This window comes from Dromiciops gliroides, chromosome 3 (assembly GCF_019393635.1).
Source record: "Dromiciops gliroides isolate mDroGli1 chromosome 3, mDroGli1.pri, whole genome shotgun sequence".
NCBI lineage: Eukaryota > Metazoa > Chordata > Mammalia > Microbiotheria > Microbiotheriidae > Dromiciops > Dromiciops gliroides.
The window spans coordinates 4,317,128-4,338,408 of NC_057863.1; the positions used below are offsets into that span (position 1 = coordinate 4,317,128).

Below are 21,281 nucleotides of genomic sequence, written 5' to 3' on the forward strand. Positions count from 1 at the left end.
AGTACTCAACCAAACTGCAAACCTTGGGCCATCCCAGGGATTTGTGAGAAGAGTTCTTTTCTGGTTTTGTTAGTCAAAGGTCTTCTATATTTACTATACTTACATTGCCCACTGATTATTCTTCTTATGCAAAAGATGAGTCAGCTTCAGTGGGACAACTAATTTAAAAAACTCTCAAATAACCTCCTTCCATTCTTTTCTGATCACCATTTTAAAAGGAAATTCAGCAGGGTTTTAAAAGAAACAGCTTCTAAAAATAACTATGCATATGGTGGTGGTGGTAGAGAGATGGAGGGGCAATATTCTACATCCTAGACTTATTGTACTTTGTCCATTTTTTTTACTATTAGTACTTATGTATCAGGGTTTTTGTTTTGTTTTGTTTTGTTGTTTTTGACCCACAGTGTATCCGAATCCGCATAACAATTTGTATAAATAAATAATAATACAAGTGTTTCAAAAGCATCAACTATGTGTTTGAGACTGTGCTAGGCATTATTGGGGAAATGGAAGAGGTATAAAGCATGGCCTTCACCTTTGATAAGTGTTGGGAAGATAAGACATTCATATACCAAAAAGTCAAATGATAGTTCCAGGTAGTAGGTGATTGAATGCACTTAATGAAGACCAGAGGAGTTCAAGGGTCAGGGTAATCACAGTGAGATTTAATCTTTAAGGAAAAGTTCATGAATGAAATGGAAATTAAATTCAGTATTTATTTCCAAATGGGTAAATTTTGGTTAGCTGGAGAACAGAGGAGAAGGCAATCCAAGTATCCAGAATAGCATGAACAACATTTTGGAGGTGAAAAAATATAAGAATGTTGTGATTGGGGGAAGAATGAGGCTGCAGAGAGAATGCGTAGGAGAGGTCTGGGGCTGCAGATTGGTAGGAGATAGGGCTATGCTGTGGAAAGCCATGAATGCCCCAAACTGGAGCTTAGACATAGAAGGCTTCTGAGATGCAGTGAGATCTCTAGCATAGTGACTTGCAGATAGAAGACTTCAATTTCAATTAAAAATCACTTATTAAGGGGCAGCTAAGTGGCACTAGCCCTGGAGTCAGGAGGACCTGAGCTCAAATCCGACCTCAGACACTTGACACTTACTAGCTGTGTGACCCTAGGCAAGTCACTTAACTACAATTGCCCCGCCCCCCCAAATCACTTATTAAGCACTTACTACATGGAAATACATGGCACTTAGGATACAAAGTCAAAAATGAGAAATAGCTCCTCTGTCGAGGAGCTTAGATTCTACTGGAAAGTAAATGTGTCGCTGGAAGGTATTGTGGTTCATCTACTGCTTATGGTTTTAAGTCCTTGGACATGGAGTAGGAAAAGAGTCCTGATAGGAAGGCTAGGGAGAAGTTTAACAAGCTAGGCAAAAGAGGACGAATCCTGGAGGTGGGAATCACACTGGCTTGGGCAATTGCAGTGGAAATGGACAGAACTCTGCCCCTCTAGAGTCTCCTTGGACGCTTTCTTTATTGGATCATGCTCTCATCAATGATTCTGCAGCTCAGTAAGTGTGCACCAAGTACCCACTCTGCACCAGAGGGGTGCAGGCGATCCAAAGGCAGAAGAAACAAAGCATTCCCTTCTTCCCAGAGGCTGACGCTCTTCATTCTTCTGCCCTTTTTATAATATTGAACGAGGGAGATGAATGAAGTTTCCATTTGGCTAAAACCAAGCAGTGAACAACCTAAGGCTTTGAAAGGACTCGGAGAAGGGCCCAAAGAAGGAAGAGATGTGCCTAAGTAGCTGCTTGGCATGAGGACCCCAAAGATGGTGGCTTCTTATGTTTTTCCTGTTCTCCTGAACCGCCCCATCCATCACCTGGTCCCGTGGGGGTAACAGGACAATAGACTCGCCACGCCATCTTGCAGTGCTTATGGGCCTCACTTTCTCTGGACCATATCTGGGGGATCTCTAATCCCCCTTCATTCCTTTTGTGTGAATGTCTGTTTTTAAGGGAACACAATTTTGACTTTTCTTTTCATAAAAGAGCTACCTAGATTTAGGTGAACTTGCAGTTCAGACACCTGGAACATAAAGTTTACAAAAAATATAGTCACTCCCCTATCTAATTTTTCAAGCCTGGGTTGTTCTAGTAAGAAGTTTCAAGTAAGCTTCGCTTTATGGAAATAGCCTAATGCTATTTTGGCTCAGTTTTAAAGGCATAAAAGGAACAATGTTACCTATGCTACTATGGATTCTTATAGTATCATTGGGATATAGTGTAGGCTCACTAGTCTTGGAGTCAAGACACCAGATTCCTATTACATAGATTGCTGTGTGACTCTGAATATGTCACAACCACCCTGAGTCTCATTCCTCTGTCTATAAAATGGGGATAATCAAGGTACATTGCCTACCTTGTGAGGTTGTTCTTTTTTTTTTTTTTTTTTTGGCAGGGCAATGAAGGTTAAGTGACTTGCTCAGGGTCACACAGCTAGTAAGTGCCAAGTGTCTGAGGCCGGATTTGAACTCCGGTCCTCCTGAATCCAGGGCTGGTGCTTTATCTACTGTGCCACCTAGCTGCCCCCATGAGGTTGTTCTGAAGAAAATGCTTTGTGACCTGAGAACAGCACTATAATGAGGCATTTTTCATCTAGGGCAAAAGCAGTTGAGTGGAAAGTGGGGATTGGGGGAGAGGGAGGATGAAGTGGCAAAAGGAACATTTGTCCCTGGAATTGGATACATGAAGCAGGAGCTTGATTCTTACACTCAGGTGCAAACGGCCCCCGAGAAAGAAGTGTATCATAATAAGACCCTGGGTTGGGGCATGGCTAGGACCATGGAAGAAGATGGTAATATGGGCTTAGAGAAGCCTTCAGCCATGGGTGGGGATGGAAGTGTATGCAGAGGAAGGATTCCCCCTTTCCCCCAGGGTGGAGATGGGCCTGGGACAGAGCCCCATTGACCTCCTGCTAGTTGGAGCTGTCTTGAAACATTCCATAAACATGGACAGTTGTTGTGGACAAAACTTGTAACATTGAGACATGCCACCCTTTTCAAACAGCTCATCCCAACAATCACAACATGGAGGATTTGGGTTCTTGCAGCATCACTCGTCCAGTTCTGTGTGGCGTTTTTTGTGGAGGTGAGCCCAGGATCTGGGGGAAAAGAAAAACCAATGGGGAAGATGTCAGACTTTGTTCTCAGCTGGCTCTGGCCTTACAAAATTATTCAACAACGGTCTGTGTTTCCTTAAAGGTCTGCATGTGTTTGCTGAAATTTGAGGTTTAGAGAACATGGATGCTTCTTTTGAGAATCTCAGAGTAACTTCAATTTAATTCAATTAATTTAATAAATGTATATTAAGCACTTACTATGTGCCAGGCACTTGGAATATAAAGCCAAGAATGAAACATCTCCTGACCTCAAAAAGTCTACAGTCTATTTTGGGGGAAATGATATGCACAGAAAAATAAACTGAAGGAATCTCTATGAAGTTAATGCAAAGTATTTTCAATGGAGGCTGAGGGAGTGGGGAAGAGGTAGGGAAGCACTGCCAACTTAGGGATTTAAAAAGGCCTAGCTATCTGGAAAGAGGTTAAACTTCCCTAGAGCAACGAGAAAAGCAGGATTACTCCCACTGTATGGGCACACTTTTAATTGGGAGCCAGGATTGCCACTGATGGTTCAATGTAATGGAGGAGAAACCAGAGTTTAAAGGGAAAATAGGCATGTTTGAGGCTGAGCTGCCATCTTGACCAGACCTTTTCAGAAGGGTGAGACAGCATTACTTACTCAAGTTGATGGCCACACTATGGTCTGTCCCGATTCTTTTTTCTCCATTCACGGACAAATGTTCATATGGTCATGATATTCAAAGCTGGAAGGGAACTGAGAGGTCATCTTGTCAACCCCCTTCATTTTACAGATGGAGAAACTGAGGCCCAGGGAAGTAAAGGTCAGACAGGTAGTATGTAAGTAGCAAAGCCAGCATTTAATTCCAGTCCTTCTGAAGTCAAACTTGTTACTTTTATTTTTTAAAGAAAGGAGAAAGACCAAAGATTGAATATGCGATCTCAGAGGGAAGGTACTCTGTCTCTTAGCAAAGAAAGAAAGAAAGAAAGAAAGAAAGAAAGAAAGAAAGAAAGAAAGAAAGAAAGAAAGAAAGAAAGAAAGAAAGAAAGAAAGAAAGAATGGATTATATGATGGTTTACTGTGTGCCATATGCTATGATACATCCTGGGGATACAAAACAAGCAAGAGAACAGGTCCTGCCCTCAAGGAGCTCACATTCCAAAAGGGCAGACAGAGTTGGGAGAGGGGGAATGGGGATGCCCAGAATGTGGGAGAGTGGGCTGATACCAGAGCTAGATAATGTGAAAGCTCACCAGCCAGAGCCTGGGGTTATGGGGGTGGCAGTTTAAGTTCTGAGTAGAGGAAGAGAAAACCAAAGCTATAGAGCTACATGGTGCAGATGGAACCAGACCATGGCATGGTAAGCCTGAGACTTGCACTAGGTAAGGCAAAGACTTACCAAAGTTTGGGATCACAAACTTTTTCTAACAGATGAGAGACTTGTGGATTGGGGTGGGGGGGAAGGAACAATCATGGCTTTTTCATCCCTGGTTTGAAGGGATAATTCTCCATCTCAACCAAGACTGTCTTCATTTTTTAGTCTGGGATGTGTCATATTGGATATCACAAAGTTGAGCCAGTACTCCCTAAAATGTCATAAAGAACACCCCAAAACCAAACAAGGCTATTCAGTTTAGAAGAGAAGACTCAGGTGGGCATGAGAATGACCTCTGGATTGGCCATGTTCTCTTTGGCCCAGGAGGGCAGATCCAAAGCCAGCAGGGATTGAGCTGTTTTGGGGGGCAGAGGTTTTCCCCTCCCCAGTGTCTCTAACTGCTGATTGTCAAGGGATTCTTAGTCAGGGTCAATTCTGAGGGAGTTGGACCAATTTGGTGCCTCCCAACTCTGAGATTCAATGAACTGTTTCAGCTGAAGGGGGAGGGGAAGAAGGAGGGGGCAGTCTGCTGGTCTTGGCATAGTCTTTCAAAGGAAAACTCCCTCAATAGTTCTAAAGAAAGGGGCTGGTGTCATGGGTGGTCTTATGGGGTGGGGGAGGGAAGGTGGGAGAGAGGGGTGATTGAAGGACATTTTCTACATGATGGACTAAGGGGTCAGAGGATGGAGAGCATGGCTTATTTTCTTCTTTAGTATCAATAAATGCCCTTGACTTTGCAGGATGCCATCCTTCAAAACCGAGAGTTCTGGCTGCTGGTCAAGAAAAAATGGGGGGTACACTCTAAGAGTCAGTATAGGAAATGGCAGAGGAAGCTAGCGAAGGACCCCAGCTGGCCCCCCACGAACAGAACAGATTACTCAGGAGAAGGCAAAAACGGCTTCTATGTCAACCCTGCCTTTGAAAACAGTGAGTCAACACCGGTTCAGAAGATCGATGTCATAGGGCGCAGCACGGAGCAGCATTTCTGGACCCGGCTTTGAAAACCAGGCCTTACCCGCCTCATGTGAAACCTTGCCAGGCTTTGTTGATTGACCTGCGGATGAGAAGCATCTGTTTTGATCAAGTTCAACCTGGAGGAGAAGGGATGAGATTCTGGGCTGTTCTTTGGCCCTCCTCATCCAAGGATCAAAAAGAACTTTCCCAGTGAATTAAGCATCTCTCAGAGAAGAAGTGACAGATGCCAGTTGGGACCATATACTCCAGCACAGAGACAGTGAATCTCATGGAGAGTAATTTATTTCTAATAAAGTTTATTCAATGACTGAATGGCCTTATCCTGAGTCCTGTCACTTTTCTGAGTGGCCAAAGTATTTGAGGATGACCAGTAGCAGAAACAGCAAGGACTGGCTTTTGTTTGGTCACTTTTCAAACAGTACTTGAGTGTTCAAGAATCACATGATCTTTAAGGTACTGTTTCCCAAAGAATCATTCCAATTTCTTTCCAAAGGATACTCACCTAGGGGCAGCTAGGTGATGCAGTGGATAAAGCATCGACCTTGGATTTGGAAGGGTATGAGTTAAAATCTGACCTCAGACACTTGGTATTTACTAGCTGTGTGACCCTGGGCAAGTCTCTTAATCCTTGTTGCCCCACAAAACAAAACAAAAACAAAAACAAAGGACACTCACCTGCAGGTTATTGGTGTGGCACAGTGCATTGACTGTAGGACTTGGGGTCAGAAAGACCTGAGTTCAAATCCCACCTTAACTAGATAGTTTCTAGCTGTGTGACTCTGGGCAGGTCACTCAACCCTTCTCATTTTCCTCATCTATTAAATGGAGGTAACAGAATCTCTCTCCCAGGGTTATTGTAAGGATCAAATGTGATAACATGTGTAAAGTGCTTTGCAAACCTTAAAGCAATATAAATGTGAGCTATTATTATTGTAATAATTAGCTACTAGCTATTATTATTATTATTATTATTATATTTGTGGGACAGTATACTTAATTGTGTAAAAAAAGAATATACCATTCCCCCCTTTTTGTTTAAAATCTATAGAGAAGGGCAAAAATAGTTTACTCACCTTTTTCGTAACATCATCTTCATTTCCAAGTAAATTCCTCTTATACCTGTTCCTCAGGGTGCCAGTCCTTGTAACAAAGAATTTTAAGAGAGGGGAAAGATTAGCTCCTCAAAACTAGCCAACACATTAACTAAGCCTGACCATGTATGTACTGTTTCACATCCAGAGTCCCTCACCTCTGCAGGAAAGGCTGTGTTTTCTATCTCTTTTTGTGAGGCAGTCTTGGACATTATAACTATAGCTTTTAAGTTTCATTTTATGGGTATGTTCTTTCCATTTACATCATGGCAGTCATTGTGCCTGTTATTTTACTGGTTCTTCTTACTTCACTGGATACTATGTTACATATACATGTGTTCATTATATTAACTGTTTCTCATGGACCAGTTATAGTCCATCATATTCAGGTGCCACAGTTTGTCCATTCCTTGGTTGGTGGGCATCTACTCTGTTTTTTCTAGTTTTTTGTTACTTCACAAAAAGACACTGGATTTGACCCCATTGCCAATGAGGGAGCTGTCAAAGGATATGCACATTTTAGTAACTTTCATAGTAGAATTCCAAATGTGAATATAGAGCCTCACTTCCAACAAGAAATCTGGTCTCAACTGTGATAAGAGAGCGATAATTAAAAAGTACTGGGAGCTGACAGGCTTCATGTGCTAGTCTGTTACCATCAGGAGGAGGGGCTCTCTCAAGGGTATCTCTGGGGATGGTTAGACAGAGAGCAGGCCCTTTGCCAAGTTTGACATGGGGGCCTGGACTGACACTCATTTTTCTGAAATCTATAGTAGAGTTCAGTGACAGAATGGATAAAGATTTAAAAATATTTCTGCTACTATTGGACAGAAGATTGGACAGATCTGTGACTTCATCAACGTGGGTACTACCTCCAAAGATGTAGATTGCCACCCATCCATGCCTGTCCAGCTTCGGTGACTTTTGACCATGTCCTCCAATAAATTTGTCTTAAAGAGTATATTTACCCAGTTTATCTCCTTAAAGGAACAAGATGTCTATGTATTCCTCAATGGTGATGCACTTATTTAGACCCTAGGAAACTGGCTTTCAGGTAACATTTCTTTTTTTTTTTCATTTTTTTTTGAGGCTGGGTCTCCCTTTCTTGCTCAGGCCAGATTGGCCTGATTGGCATGGAACCTTTCATGTGCTAGTATATGGTTAGTATGTGACTACTTAGGTAGCCTGGTACACCACCCCACTCTCCACACTCAGGGGTGGACATGACTTTAGCCCAAGTGCAGCTCAGAAGTCCTGGGATGAAGTCATCTACCAGCTTCAACATTTCTGGCAGCAGGGATTACAGGTGTGTTATCTCTACACCTGGCTAATATTCCTCTTTAAAAACCATCTCTAAAGGAACTTGCAATGACTCTTGTCCAAAGCCAGCCAATTAATGAGATAGTAAATGACTTGATGTTCTAGTTAATTAATTATATGTTCCTCTGAGGTGCCAAATTAAGGGCCCTGAAGAGTGGCCCAGTGCACAAGCTATACATGTTGTATTTGATGTGTATGTATGTATGTGCATATGTATACATGTGCTTATACACATATGTACACACATACATACTTGGCCATCACATTCAAAGACAGTACATTTACTTCAGTTCCACTGGTAATAATGCTCATCCTCCTCCAATGCCCCTTCTCTAACGGAGCTGTCCCCATCTTTGGAAAGATCAGCAAGAGTCAGAACTCTAGCCTTGACTATTTGATGGAATCAGGGACTGGAAAGTCAAGAAGCCTTGAATAACTATGTGTGGCTGGTGTTGTGCTGCACAGACTTGATGTCACTCAGCAGAGTAAGGATCCCCAGTCTGTTGCGTTATCCAAAACCTTCACTAACATGCAAAGGTTACACTGATACTTTCACCAGGATCACAGAGCTGGATAGGACCTTGGAGACCATACAGTCCAACCCAAACCTCCTGCCAATCCATCTCCATAAATTCACCAGTGTAAGAATGGAATCAATGTCCCCCCCCATTATTCCTTCTAGCACGAGCTTGCAGCTTAAATTCATCAATGGCAGTAAAGACAAGACAACTGACCTAAGCACTCAGCAGACTTTCATTCATGTGACTATTCTCTCCTATGATGCAGGTGGCAGATCATCCGAGATTCCCTCTCATCCTGAGTAACTCCTGTCCATGCCCTTCCTATGTATAATTCCCAGGGGCTCTGCTCAAAATACTGGGAGTCTTCCCCTAGCTCTCCTGACATTGGGTGACTACAAGCAGAAAATGTGGGGCACCCATCCCTTGCTCTTGCTCCCTTCCTTTTGTCCCATCTCTCTGCTGACACCATTTATGTTACCTTCCAGGGAACATGTTTCAGCCTTTTCAGACCCACCACCCTCATCACTACTGCCCTTGGAGGGACCCACAGCTTGAATTCTTCACAGCATCTGATATCCCATGACTCAGAGTCATGCCTCAGCATCAGATAAATCTTCATATTCAAAAAAACAGGCCCTTGATTCAGGGAAATGCTTTGTTTGAAAAGTGGAAACAATTTTCAAAGGAGACCGAATGGATGACTGCCCTTTGAGGCCTAGCACTCCTAGGCATGAGCTCATGCTCACAGCTGGCCCCATCTGTCTAATTCAATGGCCCCTGGCATCAGTGGGACTTCTATGTTGCACAGAAATGAATAGAAATGAATAGAAAAAAACATTGTATTTGGAACCAACAAGATCTAACTTTACTCCTGCCTCAGACACTTAAAGCTGTGTGACCCTGGGCAAGTTGCTCTGTACCTTAGTTTTTCCCTCAGTTTCTTCATCTGTAAGATGTGGGAATGGGACTTGATAGCTTCCAAGGTCCCTTCCAGATATACATCTATGATCCTTTGGATTGATGGAGGCTCAGCTTCCCAAGGCAGCATTATCCCTGTGTGAACCCCAGCCCTCTATCCTTGCCCCTACCACCACCCAGTCATCTGCACTAAAGAAGACCTGGAGAGTCCAAAGTCAAGGTTAAAACCTTGGGCCATCTTGGGGTCTCTCTGCTCCTGGACAGGCTTTTCTGGTCTTCAGGTCTCAATGAGAATGCCTCTAGGAAAAGGAGAGCCTGAGAGTCCTTAAGCACTCCCATTATTAGAGTGTTTGGGGGGTTTACAAACTGCTTTCCACATGACAACCCATTTTGACAGATGAGGAAATTGAGGCTTACAGAGATAGAGATGCCAAGAAAATATCAAAGCTGAAATTCACACCCATTTTAATGTCTTTTTCTCATTGTTGCACACTACCTCAATTCATTTCAAGGGATCATGGATTTTAGGGCTGCAAGAGACCTGGGAGGTAATCTAGTCCAGCCTTTCACTTTGCAAAGATGGAAGCTGAGGTACAAAGGGGTGAAGGACTTTCTCAAGGTCACACAGTTGGTCACTGGCTGAGCCAGGTTCTTTGATGCCAAGTCTGGAAAGCGAGGGGGGCAGACACTATGAGCCATGGGTTCCCTTCTGTTGAGGGTCTTGGGAAACTCTATTGGCAGAGTAAAAGGGGTGAGTCCAAATACTCCTGACAAACACACAGGCATCTCTTGGTTTTTGGTAGGTTGCTGTAGAATAGCAGGAAGGGGCTTGCCTTTCTGATCTGGGTTTACAAATCACTCACCTCAATGTTTCTGATGGAGGACATTGTTCCTCAAGGCTTATTTCTAATAAGATAGCATATGCTCACATGCCATATTTACCTTGTGGACTCAGAAGCTTGCCTGAGGCTCAGAGGGGCTGGTGATATGCTCTGGGTCATGTAAGGAGGGAGTATCAGAAGTGGGGCTGGGAGACTTCTGTTTCCGGGTAAAAGATAAAGTGGCTGTGGTTACACACAGGCCAGGCAGGCTGAGAAGAAGCCCAATCACCCCCTGGGGCATGCTGTAGCTCAAACAGTGTGTCCTTGAAGCAGCTCTATACTTTAAGAAGGAGTTAAAAGCCAAGAAATAGCCGGCCAAAGTGACTAAGCAGAGAAAGCAGCAGACTATCGAAAACTTCTTTGGGGGAAAGGTAGACCACAATACACCCTCGGAAGAAGAAGATAATAACAGGGTCAAAACTCCAACATTCAAAGCTTCCAAGAAAAATATGAATTGGTCTCAGGCCATGGAAGCACTCAAAAGGGACTTTGAAGAGAAAGTAGGAGAGATAGAAGGAAGATTTAGAGAGATGGAGGAAAGAATAGAAAGAGAAATGAGAGCAATGAAGGAAAGTCATGAGAAAAACGTCAACAGTTTGAAAAGCCAAATGGGAAAAGAAATGGAAAAGCTCAAGAAAATATCTGCCTAAAAATTAGGATTAAACAAATGGAAGCTAGAGACTTTATGACAAATCAAGACACAGTAAAGCAAATGCAACTGAATGAAAAAAATAGAGGGCAATATGAAATATCTCCTTGGAAAAACAGCTGACCTGGAAAACAGATCCAGGAGAGATAATTTGAAAATCATTGGACTACCTGAAAACCATGACCAAAACAAGAGCTTAGAAATAATCCTCCAAGAAATTGTCAGGGAAAATTGCCCTGATATTCTAGAAGCAGAAGGCAAAATAGAAATTGAAAGAATCCACCGATCACCTCCTGAAGGAGATCCCAAAAGGAAAACCTCCAGGAATATCATAGCCAAACTCCAGGGTTCCCAGATCAAAGAGAAAATACTGCAAGCAGCTAGAACAAAGTAATTCAAATACTGTGGAGCTCTAATAAGGCTTAAACAGGATCTACATTAAAGGACCGGAGGGCATGGACTATAATATTCCAGAGGGCAAAGGAACTGGGACTACAACCAAGAATCATGTAACCAGCAAAACTGTGTATACTCTTTCAGAGGAAAAAGTGGGACTTCAATGAAAAAGGAGACTTTCAGGCATTTGTGATGAAAAGACCTGAACTGAATAGAAAATTTGACTTTCAAATCCAAGACCCTGGAGAAGCATAAAAAGCTATACAGGAAAAATACTTCATGAGGGATATTAGAAGATCAAACTGTTTACAGTCCTACATGGGAAGATAATACTTCGAGCTCATAAGAACTTTCTCAATAAGGAATTCACAGAAGACACAGGTTGGAACTGAGTATTAAAGGATGATATCTGTAAAGCACTTATGTTTTGTTCTTTGTGAGACAAACAGGGTGGGGTGTCTTGTGTCTGGGACCAGATCTGGGCTTGGGGCATCCTGGGTCCAGGGCTGGTGCTTTGTCCACTGTGCCACCTAACTAATCCATGATGACATCTTTTAAATAGGGTTAAGGTGTAGGAGGGATAAACTGGGGGAAGAGGAAGGGGAGAGATAGTCTGGGGAGAGGTAGTTCACATGAAGGAAACAAGAAAAAAGCTTATAGAAGGGAGGGGAAGAGGGGGAAGGAGTTGGGGAGTGAGTGAACCTTAATATCATCAGAATTAGCTCAAAGAGGGAATAACATACATACTGAAGTAGCTATAGTAATTTTTGCCCTGAGGGAGGGGTGGGAGATAAGGGGGAGGGGAGAAGAGAGGAAGGATTGAAGGGAAGATTGGGGGACAGAGCAGTAGAAAGCAAAACACTTCTGAGTTAGGTGAAGATGTTCTGCATTACTGCACAAGTATGACATATTGAATTGCTTGATTTCATAGGGGGAGTTGAGGAGGGAGGGAGGAAGAAAAATTTAGAACACAGAATTAGCTCAAAGACCTTAATCTCATCAGAGTGGGCTCAAGGAGGGAGTAACATTCACACCCCATTGGGAGGAGTAATCTATTTAACCCTACAGGAAAGTAGGAGGGGAAGAGGATGATGAAGGAAGGGTGAAAAAAAGGGAGTGCAGAGTGGGGGAGGGGACAGTCAGAAGTAAAACACTTTTGAGGAGGAATAGGGTAAAAGATAGAAAATAGAGTAAATATTATTGGAAGGGAATAAGATGGAGGGAAATAGTTATGATGAATGGTTATAATGGCAAAAAGTATGGTACCTACTTTGTTGGGCTAACATGAAGAAAATTCTTTGTCAAGTTTAAGGTACTATATATACAGATTATGATGAACAGGATGCTATCAGAAAAACCTGGAAAGACCTACATGAACTGAAGCAGAGTGAAATGTACTCTATACAAAATACAGTAGTTGAAGATGATCTGCTGGGAAGCATGTAGTTATTTTCAGCAAGGCAGTGATCCAATATAACCCTGAAGGATTTATGAAAATTGCAGCCCACCTACAGAGAAAGAACTGAGAGTATCTGAAAACAGATGGAAACACATTTTTAAATTTTTTGTTTTTGACAATTCCTTAATCTGAAGTTTTGTTTTTTTGACCGTTTCCTCTCACAACAATGGGAATGTTTTCCATGACTACTCATGTATAACTTATTTTGAATTGCTTGAGTTCTTGGGGGGGGTGGGAAGGGAGGGAGGAAGAGAAGTTGGAACACAAAGTTTTAAAGAATTGATGTCAAAATTTGTTTTTACATATATTTTGAAAAATAAAATTCGAAACAGAGAGAAAAAAGAAGTGGGGAAGGAACTTTGCGACTACAGTCACAGTGATCTCTGCCCTCAACCAAGGTGTCTCTCTCATCACGCCTTTTATAAAATCAATCCAAAGGAAAAAACCCCGAACTACATCGTCTACACCTTCCCAAATCATCAACAGCCTGACTAGCCATCAGAAAGAAGCAGTCCCTGTAATCAATCGAGCCGTAACACATGCCACAATCATTCATGTAACACGAGAGGAGCCACACAAAATAGCTGTCTCAGAAGCGTGTCCACATTAGCCAGCCGCTGTCCTGGGGAGGGGAGGCGAAACCCCACGAGCCCTGGGCAGAGCCCCTGAAAGCCTAGCCGGGGCTATAATTAGCTGAGTTTACAGACGCACCAGCTACACCAGGACGGACGTTATGTGGGGCGCGTCAGGGGGGAGGTCTTCGCTCGGTGACCGGAAAGCTTCCTGGTCACAGCCCACTCGACATTTCCCTCGCTCTCCTCAAAATAGAACTGCACGGAAGTCATCCTTCGAGCCCCCTTATTTGACAGAGCACAGCGTGGAGGAATGAACCGGGGCGGTGACGCCCCTCAGACCTTTCCTATTTGGGTGAACAGGGGCAACTCTGAGGCGCTGTCTGCAAATGGGGGAGAGGAAGGATACCCATAGCCCGCAGCTCCGGGGGGGTCTTGTGAAGGACAAAGAGATAGTGAATGTGAAGGGCTTTGCACGGAGGGCCAGTCCGTTTCTGTGATTGTTACCACTGTTAGGCTGTGAAGGCTTCCTCTTTCGGAATGCCCCCGAGCCGTGTCAGGGGCGTAATAAGCTATTGGTCACCTCAGGACGTGACATCCTGAACCATGACCTGCCTCATTGGCACTTGTCTGTGAGCAGGACACAAAAGGACTCGGGGTTAGGACTGGAGTGGAAGGGAGTAGCGGCGTTCTGAAGCCTTGAGCCATGCCCCTGGAAGGCAGGTGTGGGAACTGAGAACAGAGGGATGGGGGAAAGCTTTGAGGACCGGTTTTTGCATTCTGCCCTGTTCTGGGTGGGGCCTAGTAAAGGGGGCACGCAGTCCCCTCCCCCTTCTTGGAGAGGCAGTGCTGAGTAGCTGGTAGACAAGCTGGGATGGGGAGGCCTGGGTTCGTGTCTGCCTCTAACGTGTCTCTGGCTGGGTGACACAGGTGTCCCCTGACACCTGGACGCCCTGGGCTCTCGACGAGAAGCGCCGGGCCTGTGCCACATTAACATGTAATTGGGAAACATTCAACAGAATAGGTGAAAATAGGATTGACCCTAGCAAATGTTTATCTGTGGTTTTCTAAGTCAACCTGTAGCCAGGGGGACCCTTGTGAGCGATTTAGTGGCTCCCGTTCCCATTTGGGTTTGATGTCACTGCTCCAGACACCTCATTTGGAGCTAGAAGGCAATTACTGAGCTAGAAGTGCCATGGTGGGGGAAAGTCTCTATCCTAGAGGTTCTTTATGCAGATGATCTGACCTCCCCAGCTCCTAATGAGCTCCTAAGGAGCAAGTGGAAAGGCTGCTAGCCTTTCTGTCCAGAGAGTGGGGCTTGTCTTATGAATCACGATCTTTGGCACTTGTCACTCTACCTGGTCACCAGACCAAGAAGTTTGGCTTTTAAAAAACCTTTGAGTTGGGTCAACACCTTTGGATCTAAACCAGATGCTCCTTGAACTGGAGCTGTCTTAACAATGGAAAGGGAGGATGGCTCCCTCCTACACAGGCTGTGGCCTGGCCTTTGGGCTCAGGAATTTAGAGTTAGAAGGGCCTCAGGGGTACTTTTCCAGTCCCAGGCTGCTTTCCTGGTGGCTGGGCTGTGACTTCTAGTGAACTAGTTTATCTTTCCTTATTAACTATGGCTCTCTCTCGGATGACGGCATGAAGCAGTTCTCTGCCTACGCAATAAATACAAAGAAACCACCTTTGGGAAAAGAAAATCATCTCTTATGGTGAATCCTCAAATGTTGCCCTGGTTGAGGAACCCCTCCCCTCACCCCCACACACCCACAACACATCAATACAGGGCAAACTGGGCAAGGGAGATGGCACAGCCAGGGTGTCATTGAGCCCATGTCTGGGGCAGCAATGACTGGATGAAAAGGGGGCTTTAATTAAGCCCATGGCTGGCTGCTTTCTCACAATTGCATCAGTTCTAATATTTCTCCAATAAATCGTTAATAGTGTTTTTGCCTTTGTTTGCTTGGAAACAATCCAAGGAGGGAGAAGGCGCCGGCAGCAGCGGTTACAATTCCGATGGCACCAATCGCTCGGTTGGCCTGTAAGGAAAGAAAATGAAACAGAAAGATCTCCTTTGGAAGACAATCCCATGGTCCCAGTGGCAGCCTACTCCCCCAGTCCTTCCTTCCTCATGCTCAAGACAAAGGTTATTTCTACTGTGGGTTTCATGCATCTGTGAAGATGATGGAATTTTTCTTAACTCCTCAACAGAACTTGAAGTCCAATGAATTCCCAACTATTAACTTATACACATGAACTGGTGGGCAAACCATGGAGACTGAGTCAATGCTGAAGGCAACATCTTAGTATATGACATTTACTGTGAAGAGCAACAGCCCATGGGGACATGGAAGGAGTGTTTTAGAGTAAAGGAATCCAGGCATGTGACTGTGTTGATTCACTCCCACGGTTATATCAGGCAGGTCCAATTTCCTTCTAATTTCATGAAAAACCAATATTGGTGCTTACTATCTTGTCAGGCTAACTTCTCATGTAGACAACTAAAGTCAACTCGCCTGGGGGCCATCCTTCTCCCCACCAAAGGAGTTCAGCCTTTTCTGTCCTTAAGGGCAGTCTCCATCAATCTAATGATATAAACAGCTAAGCGGAAAGAGCCCCCCTCCTCCTGAAGACAGGAAGACCTGAGTTCAAATCCAGCCTCAAATACTTAGTTGTGTGACCCTGAGCAAATCATTCAATCTCTCTCAGCCTCAGTTTGCTCCTCTGCCAAATGGAGATAGCACCTAACCCCCTGTTGAAAGGATTGATCAAAGGTGATAATTGTAAAGTGTGTTGTATACCTTAAAGTGCTATGTAAATAGAAATTGTGATTATCATAGCAGAAAGGTCTTGATTCAATCTTGCTTGTTCAAACACTTGCTAGCTGTGTGGCTTTCTGAAAACCAGCTATCTTTTCTGAATTTTGGTTTCTCACTCATAAACTGTGACTATTAGTAGCAACCAACACAGAACATCATTTTGAGGTTTCAGTTAACTAATGTGCTCCTTGGCCGACCTTGGAGTCCTATAGAAATGCCAGTTCTTTATTCCTGGCATCCTGCACAAGGCTGATGGCAGTGGGTTTGGATGGAGGAGTCAAGCACCTGCATGTTGGGGCATGCAGGAGCAATGACGGGGCTTGCTGATCTATGAGCATTGAGAGAGCTACCCAGATCAAAGAGAAAACACTGGGGAGCACCTGGAGTCGTGGGTTTGGAGCTGAGAAGAGAGGTCAGGGCTGGGGATGGAGAGTGGGGAGCGAGTCACCCTCAGAGAACCGTGGCTGAGAGATCCCAGGCGTAGGGTGGGAAGGGACCTCAGAGAAGCTCTAGTCCAACCCTCATTTTGCAGACGAAGAAGTTGGAACTCAGAGGAGGTAAATGACTCTATCGCGGTTGCACAGCAGGTAAGTGTCTGAGGCAGAATTTGAACCCAGGTCATTTCTCTCCAGAGGCAATAAGTACGCTTTCTTTCTATTGTGCCCTTTTTGAATTCGCCAAGAGAAAACAGATTTTCCCTCAACGGTAGAAACTTCCCTCCCGGCTTAACGCCTCAGTCCTCTGAAGACCATAAGCCAAAGCCCAGGAGCGGGAGCCGGGGCACGCATTGGGACAGAAAGAAGAGTTACCTGCTCCGAGATGCCTTCTCCGTATCGGAGCAAAGTCACAAAGTGCTCGCAGTTGTTGACCAGTACGTCATACGACACCTCCTGCCCAATGAGGAATTCCGACAGGCGGATGATTTCATCTAGCGGCAGAGGCGGGTACACGTCATCGTATTTGTTATTGATCCTGTAAGTGTCCGTTCCCACCACGTCCTTCAAGAGCTGCATCCGGACCAAGGCCTTTTTGCTGAAAACGGACTTAGCGCTTGTGAACGGTACGGGGGAGCTGTCCTCTGAAAGGGAAGTGAGCAAAGAGGAAGGCCCGGTCACTCGCTGGTGAGGGCTGGTCCCTGATGAGGGCTGGGCACTGGTGAGGCCGGTCCCTGGTGAGGGCCGGTCACTGGTGAGGGCCAGGGGCTCCATGCCCAGCGCTGTGGGGCCCGGAAGGCCCGGACCTCCCCACCGCCCTTTGCTTTGGGGAATCATTCTGAGAATTACAAAGATTCGCTTCCAGCACTGCAGAGCTGAGGAAATAATAACGACAGCAGCAACAACAACAAACCACAAATAATAAAACGAATACAAATAATTTAAAAATCCAAAGAAATAAAATGCAGATGCTAATAATAATAATAATGAAAATAAACAAATAACTTTCATGACAGTTGGGAACAAAATGACCTTGTAGAATTTAAGCTACTGGAGGGCAGGGGCAACATGTCTTTTTCTCATTGTATCCTCAAGCTAGCCCAGGGCTTGGCACTTAAGAAAGAACCATGGAGGGGGCAGCTAGGTGGCCCAGTATATAAAGAACCGGCCCTGGATTCTGGAGGACCTGAATTCAAATTCGACTTCAGACACTTGACACTTACTATCTGTGTGACCCTGGGCAAATCACTTGACCCTCATTGCCCTGCAAAAAGAAAAAGAAAAAGAAAGAACCACGGAATTAATTAATGCTATTGGATATCCTCTCTGTTCTCAGAACACAGGTCCTAGCAATCCCTGAGAACTGGCCAAGTCAGGAGAGTTTGTTCCCTAAGTAAAGAGCTCAGAACCATCAGCTTAAAGAAATGATTCACAAAAGAATTATTTGTAAATAAGAAGAAACTGAAGCTACCAGCAACAATATGCTTAAATAAATCCTATCACATACATTTAATGCAATTCTCTAATGCAGTGAAAATTGACACATATGAAGGTTATAAAGAATGCCAAAAGAATTCTGGAAGCACCTTCGTGAAACAAAGCAGAAAAACCAAAGCAGGAAGAGCAGGAGCACACGTGAGCTCTCTCACTGTCTCTGTCTGTCTCTGTTTCTGTCTCTGTCTGTCTGTCTGTCTGTCTGTCTCTCTCTCTCTCTCTCTCTCTCTCACACACACACACACACACACACACACACACACACACACACACACACACACACATACAGACACTCAGTGCTCCAATATGAGGGAGAGGAGAGGGAAGTGAAGGGACAAACGGAGGAGAGACTGAGAAAGGCACTGACAAGTTGTTAGGATGTTTGATGTGGTTCTTAATAATTGAAGGATAGGTACTTGCAAAGAAAGCTGAATAGTGAATTCTATATTAAGTTTATAATAAATTGATAATAACGTTTTAATAATTAAGTTTACAATAATTTAAAATGAAAGCAAATGCTTAAGATCCTCTGTTCATTGTTTTCTCTTCCCCCCTCTTCAATGCCCCTTCAATTCTTCTGGTTACTTCAAAGAGAAGCTTCAGGTGGGAGCTAATGGCACTGCTCTCCCTATTATAGTAGGAGAAGCACATATAAAGTGAAGTGATGGTAAGCAGGGAATGAGTGCTGGGTTTGGTTAGAGTCAAAGGACTTGAGTTCAAATCATGCTTTTGCCATTCACTTCTTGTGGAACCTTAAGAGAGTTATGTAACCTTTCTATGCCTCAGGTTTTTTTCATTTGTAAAATAAAGAGGTTGGATTAGATGACCTTTAAGGTCAATTTCATCTCTAAAGTCATAATCTTATGCTCCTATGAAGCTCAGGGGAAATAAATAATTAATTAGCTAAAAAACTGTGGTATGTGAGTATAATAGACTAATACTGTGCTATAAGAAAAAAATGACTATGATAAATACAAAGAATTGTGGGAAGACTTGTATGAACTGATGTCACATAAAATAAGCAGAACCCAAAAAGCAATATATACAATTATGACACAATAAATAGAAAGAACAATAGCAACACAACCAAAACTGAATGCTATGAAATTATAACGAATCAGTTTGACTCCAAAGAAATAGGAGAAGACATCTATCCTGTTTCTTTGCAGAGGTGGAAGATGATGGTCATGGAATACTTCTTATGACATCAGACTTTTTTGGCCTTTTGGTTTATTTTAGTGCTCTTTTCCCCTTTGTTTTTCCCTTTTTTATTATAAAGGATGTCTTTCTGAGTCAAGGTGAGAGCAACAGACACAATGGAAAATGTAGGTATTAGAAAAACAAAAGATATCAATGGAAATATATCTTTTTGAAGAGAAATAACTGGGCAAGTCTCTTACCTGTTGGGGCCATGTTGATGACATAGCCATCGCCCAGATATAAAGTCCAGTGCTGGTAACCTGGACGAAAGACTTCAATCAGGTCCCCAGGTTGAGGATTGCTGGGATAATATGAACCAAAGTCATCATTTGATGCCATCTGTGAGGATAAATCCAGAGAGTGTTATCCAAGGAGTTTATCCTTGAAAAAAGAGTTTATCCAAGGGAAAAAGTGACAGTCAGCCCTAATAGACCATGGCCCTTGGCATTCCCCATTCCCAGTGGTGTCATGGATCTCTGCTTGTGCAACTATTCTGCCTTTCTCTTGGAAGGGATTCCTGAGCAGAATGCTCAGTCCCTAGGTTTCCTCCATGTATATTTTTGAACACAGGTAAATGTGGCATTTACAGATGTAAAATTTGAAACTGATTCCCCCCTTCCTCATGATCCTCTGTTAAAAGGAATTAGGACATAAAATAAAGATATGCATTCTGACTCAAAGCATTCACCTTTGCCATGGAAAATGTGTAGTGCAGAATAGTAGATGAACTCCCCAGGGATGGTGAAGTATTCCAGATGCTCCTCTTTGTGGATGACATTGTGCTGATTACATCGTCCCAGAATACCTCTTTAGCAACATCTACAACCACTTGAAAGCCTAACCAACTACATAGGAAAATCCAAATGGATGAAGAATTATCATCCATTTTATAGCTTACAGCTCTAATAGGCACCCCATTGCCTATATGGACATACCTGGGACAGCTCCTGAAGATGGACAATGACTAGGGCCCATAATTGAATAAAGGGAGAAAAGTGGGCTGGATTGTACTAAGAAGTGTTGAATGACTGCAAGCTGCTCTCTCTCTCTCTCTCTCTCTCTCTCTCTCTCTCTCTCTCTCTCTCTCTCTCTCCCTCTCTCTCTCTCTCTCTCTCTCTCTCTCTCTCTCTCTCTCTCTCACACACACACACACACACACACACACACACACTCTTAAAAACCTCACCACTAACAACAACCACCAACTAATAATCATTTTATCAAAAGTGGCCTTCTGGGGATAGTGGGAGGCTTCTTTTAAGAGCCACAATCTTTTCTTCCACATCCCCCTTCCAAAAAATCAAAATCAAAATTGTAGTTGACCCAAAGAGCAGATTAAAATCTATACTGAAAAGATGTCAGTGACTGCTAGTAAAATGAGTCATTGTTGGGGAGCCCAAGCTATGTATTTGTGGACCCTGAATGGCTGCCCTCCAACCAAAAACCTACCATCTTGGAGTATACTGATACTCTTCCTTACCTTGATACACTATTGCTAATGTGACCCAAGCTCCAAACCCACTGATATGGTGGAGATCAATGCCCTGTACTTACATGAGGGGGCAGGGCAGAGTTGATGAGAATGAGAGAAGAGAGAGGATTCTTCTGACTTCCAGCTTCAAGGGATATGTGTGATGCCAACCTTTCTTCAGGTGACCAAAGGGAAAGAAATATTCTGCCAAGAAGTCAACATGAGAGGAGCTGGCAGCTGAACTAGAGATTTGAGGGCATTTTTTCCTCTTTTGGCGAGATCTGAGACTCCCTCTTTTGGTTGAACTGAGTTAACTCACTTCCAAAAGGAATATTCCTTCAATCAGTGTATTGTCTGGTATATATGCTCATATGCATACTCTCTCTGATTTGTTTTTCTATACCCTTGGATAAGTGGGTTTCTTTGCTTTTTGCTATGTGTGTTCATTGAGAACTTGTATTTGATAGGAAAGGGCTCAAGCCTTGGATATAAAGTTTGGGGGCCCCTTTTACCCATTAATGAGCAGCAGTCAGATGTTTAACTTGAACCTAAAACTTGGTCCCCTGTATTAACAATATTTAAGGAGCAGATTGATAGAATTTCAGC

At 43.6% G+C, this 21,281-nt stretch overlaps 2 protein-coding genes across 3 annotated transcripts in view; one reads left to right on the forward strand and one right to left on the reverse strand.

Annotated features, from left to right (window-relative positions):
* ATP13A5 (ATPase 13A5) overlaps positions 1–5,729 on the forward strand; it is a 90,575-nt gene extending 84,846 nt beyond the window's left edge. The window contains exons 29-30 of the mRNA XM_043997106.1: positions 3,024–3,104; positions 5,210–5,729. Of these exons, the coding sequence (XP_043853041.1) occupies positions 3,024–3,104; positions 5,210–5,470 (342 nt within the window). The 3' untranslated portion in view covers positions 5,471–5,729. The remainder of the gene's footprint in view (positions 1–3,023; positions 3,105–5,209) is intronic.
* On the reverse strand, positions 718–19,999 carry PLAAT1 (phospholipase A and acyltransferase 1). Of its 2 annotated transcripts, XM_043997108.1 has the most exons (7): positions 19,893–19,999; positions 19,405–19,543; positions 16,886–17,154; positions 15,211–15,296; positions 6,518–6,584; positions 3,755–3,850; positions 718–3,117 (listed from the first exon to the last, which is right to left on the reverse strand). In XM_043997108.1, the coding sequence occupies exons 1-6, from the start codon at positions 19,980–19,982 to the stop codon at positions 3,803–3,805; spliced, it is 699 nt and encodes a 232-aa protein (XP_043853043.1). In that variant the 5' UTR covers positions 19,983–19,999; the 3' UTR covers positions 718–3,117; positions 3,755–3,802. The 2 variants fall into 2 exon arrangements, with proteins under 2 accessions (XP_043853043.1, XP_043853044.1); XM_043997109.1 differs by lacking the exons at positions 718–3,117; positions 3,755–3,850; positions 6,518–6,584 and having other exon boundaries at positions 14,943–15,296; positions 19,893–19,987.
* Positions 20,000–21,281: the final 1,282 nt, after the last annotated feature.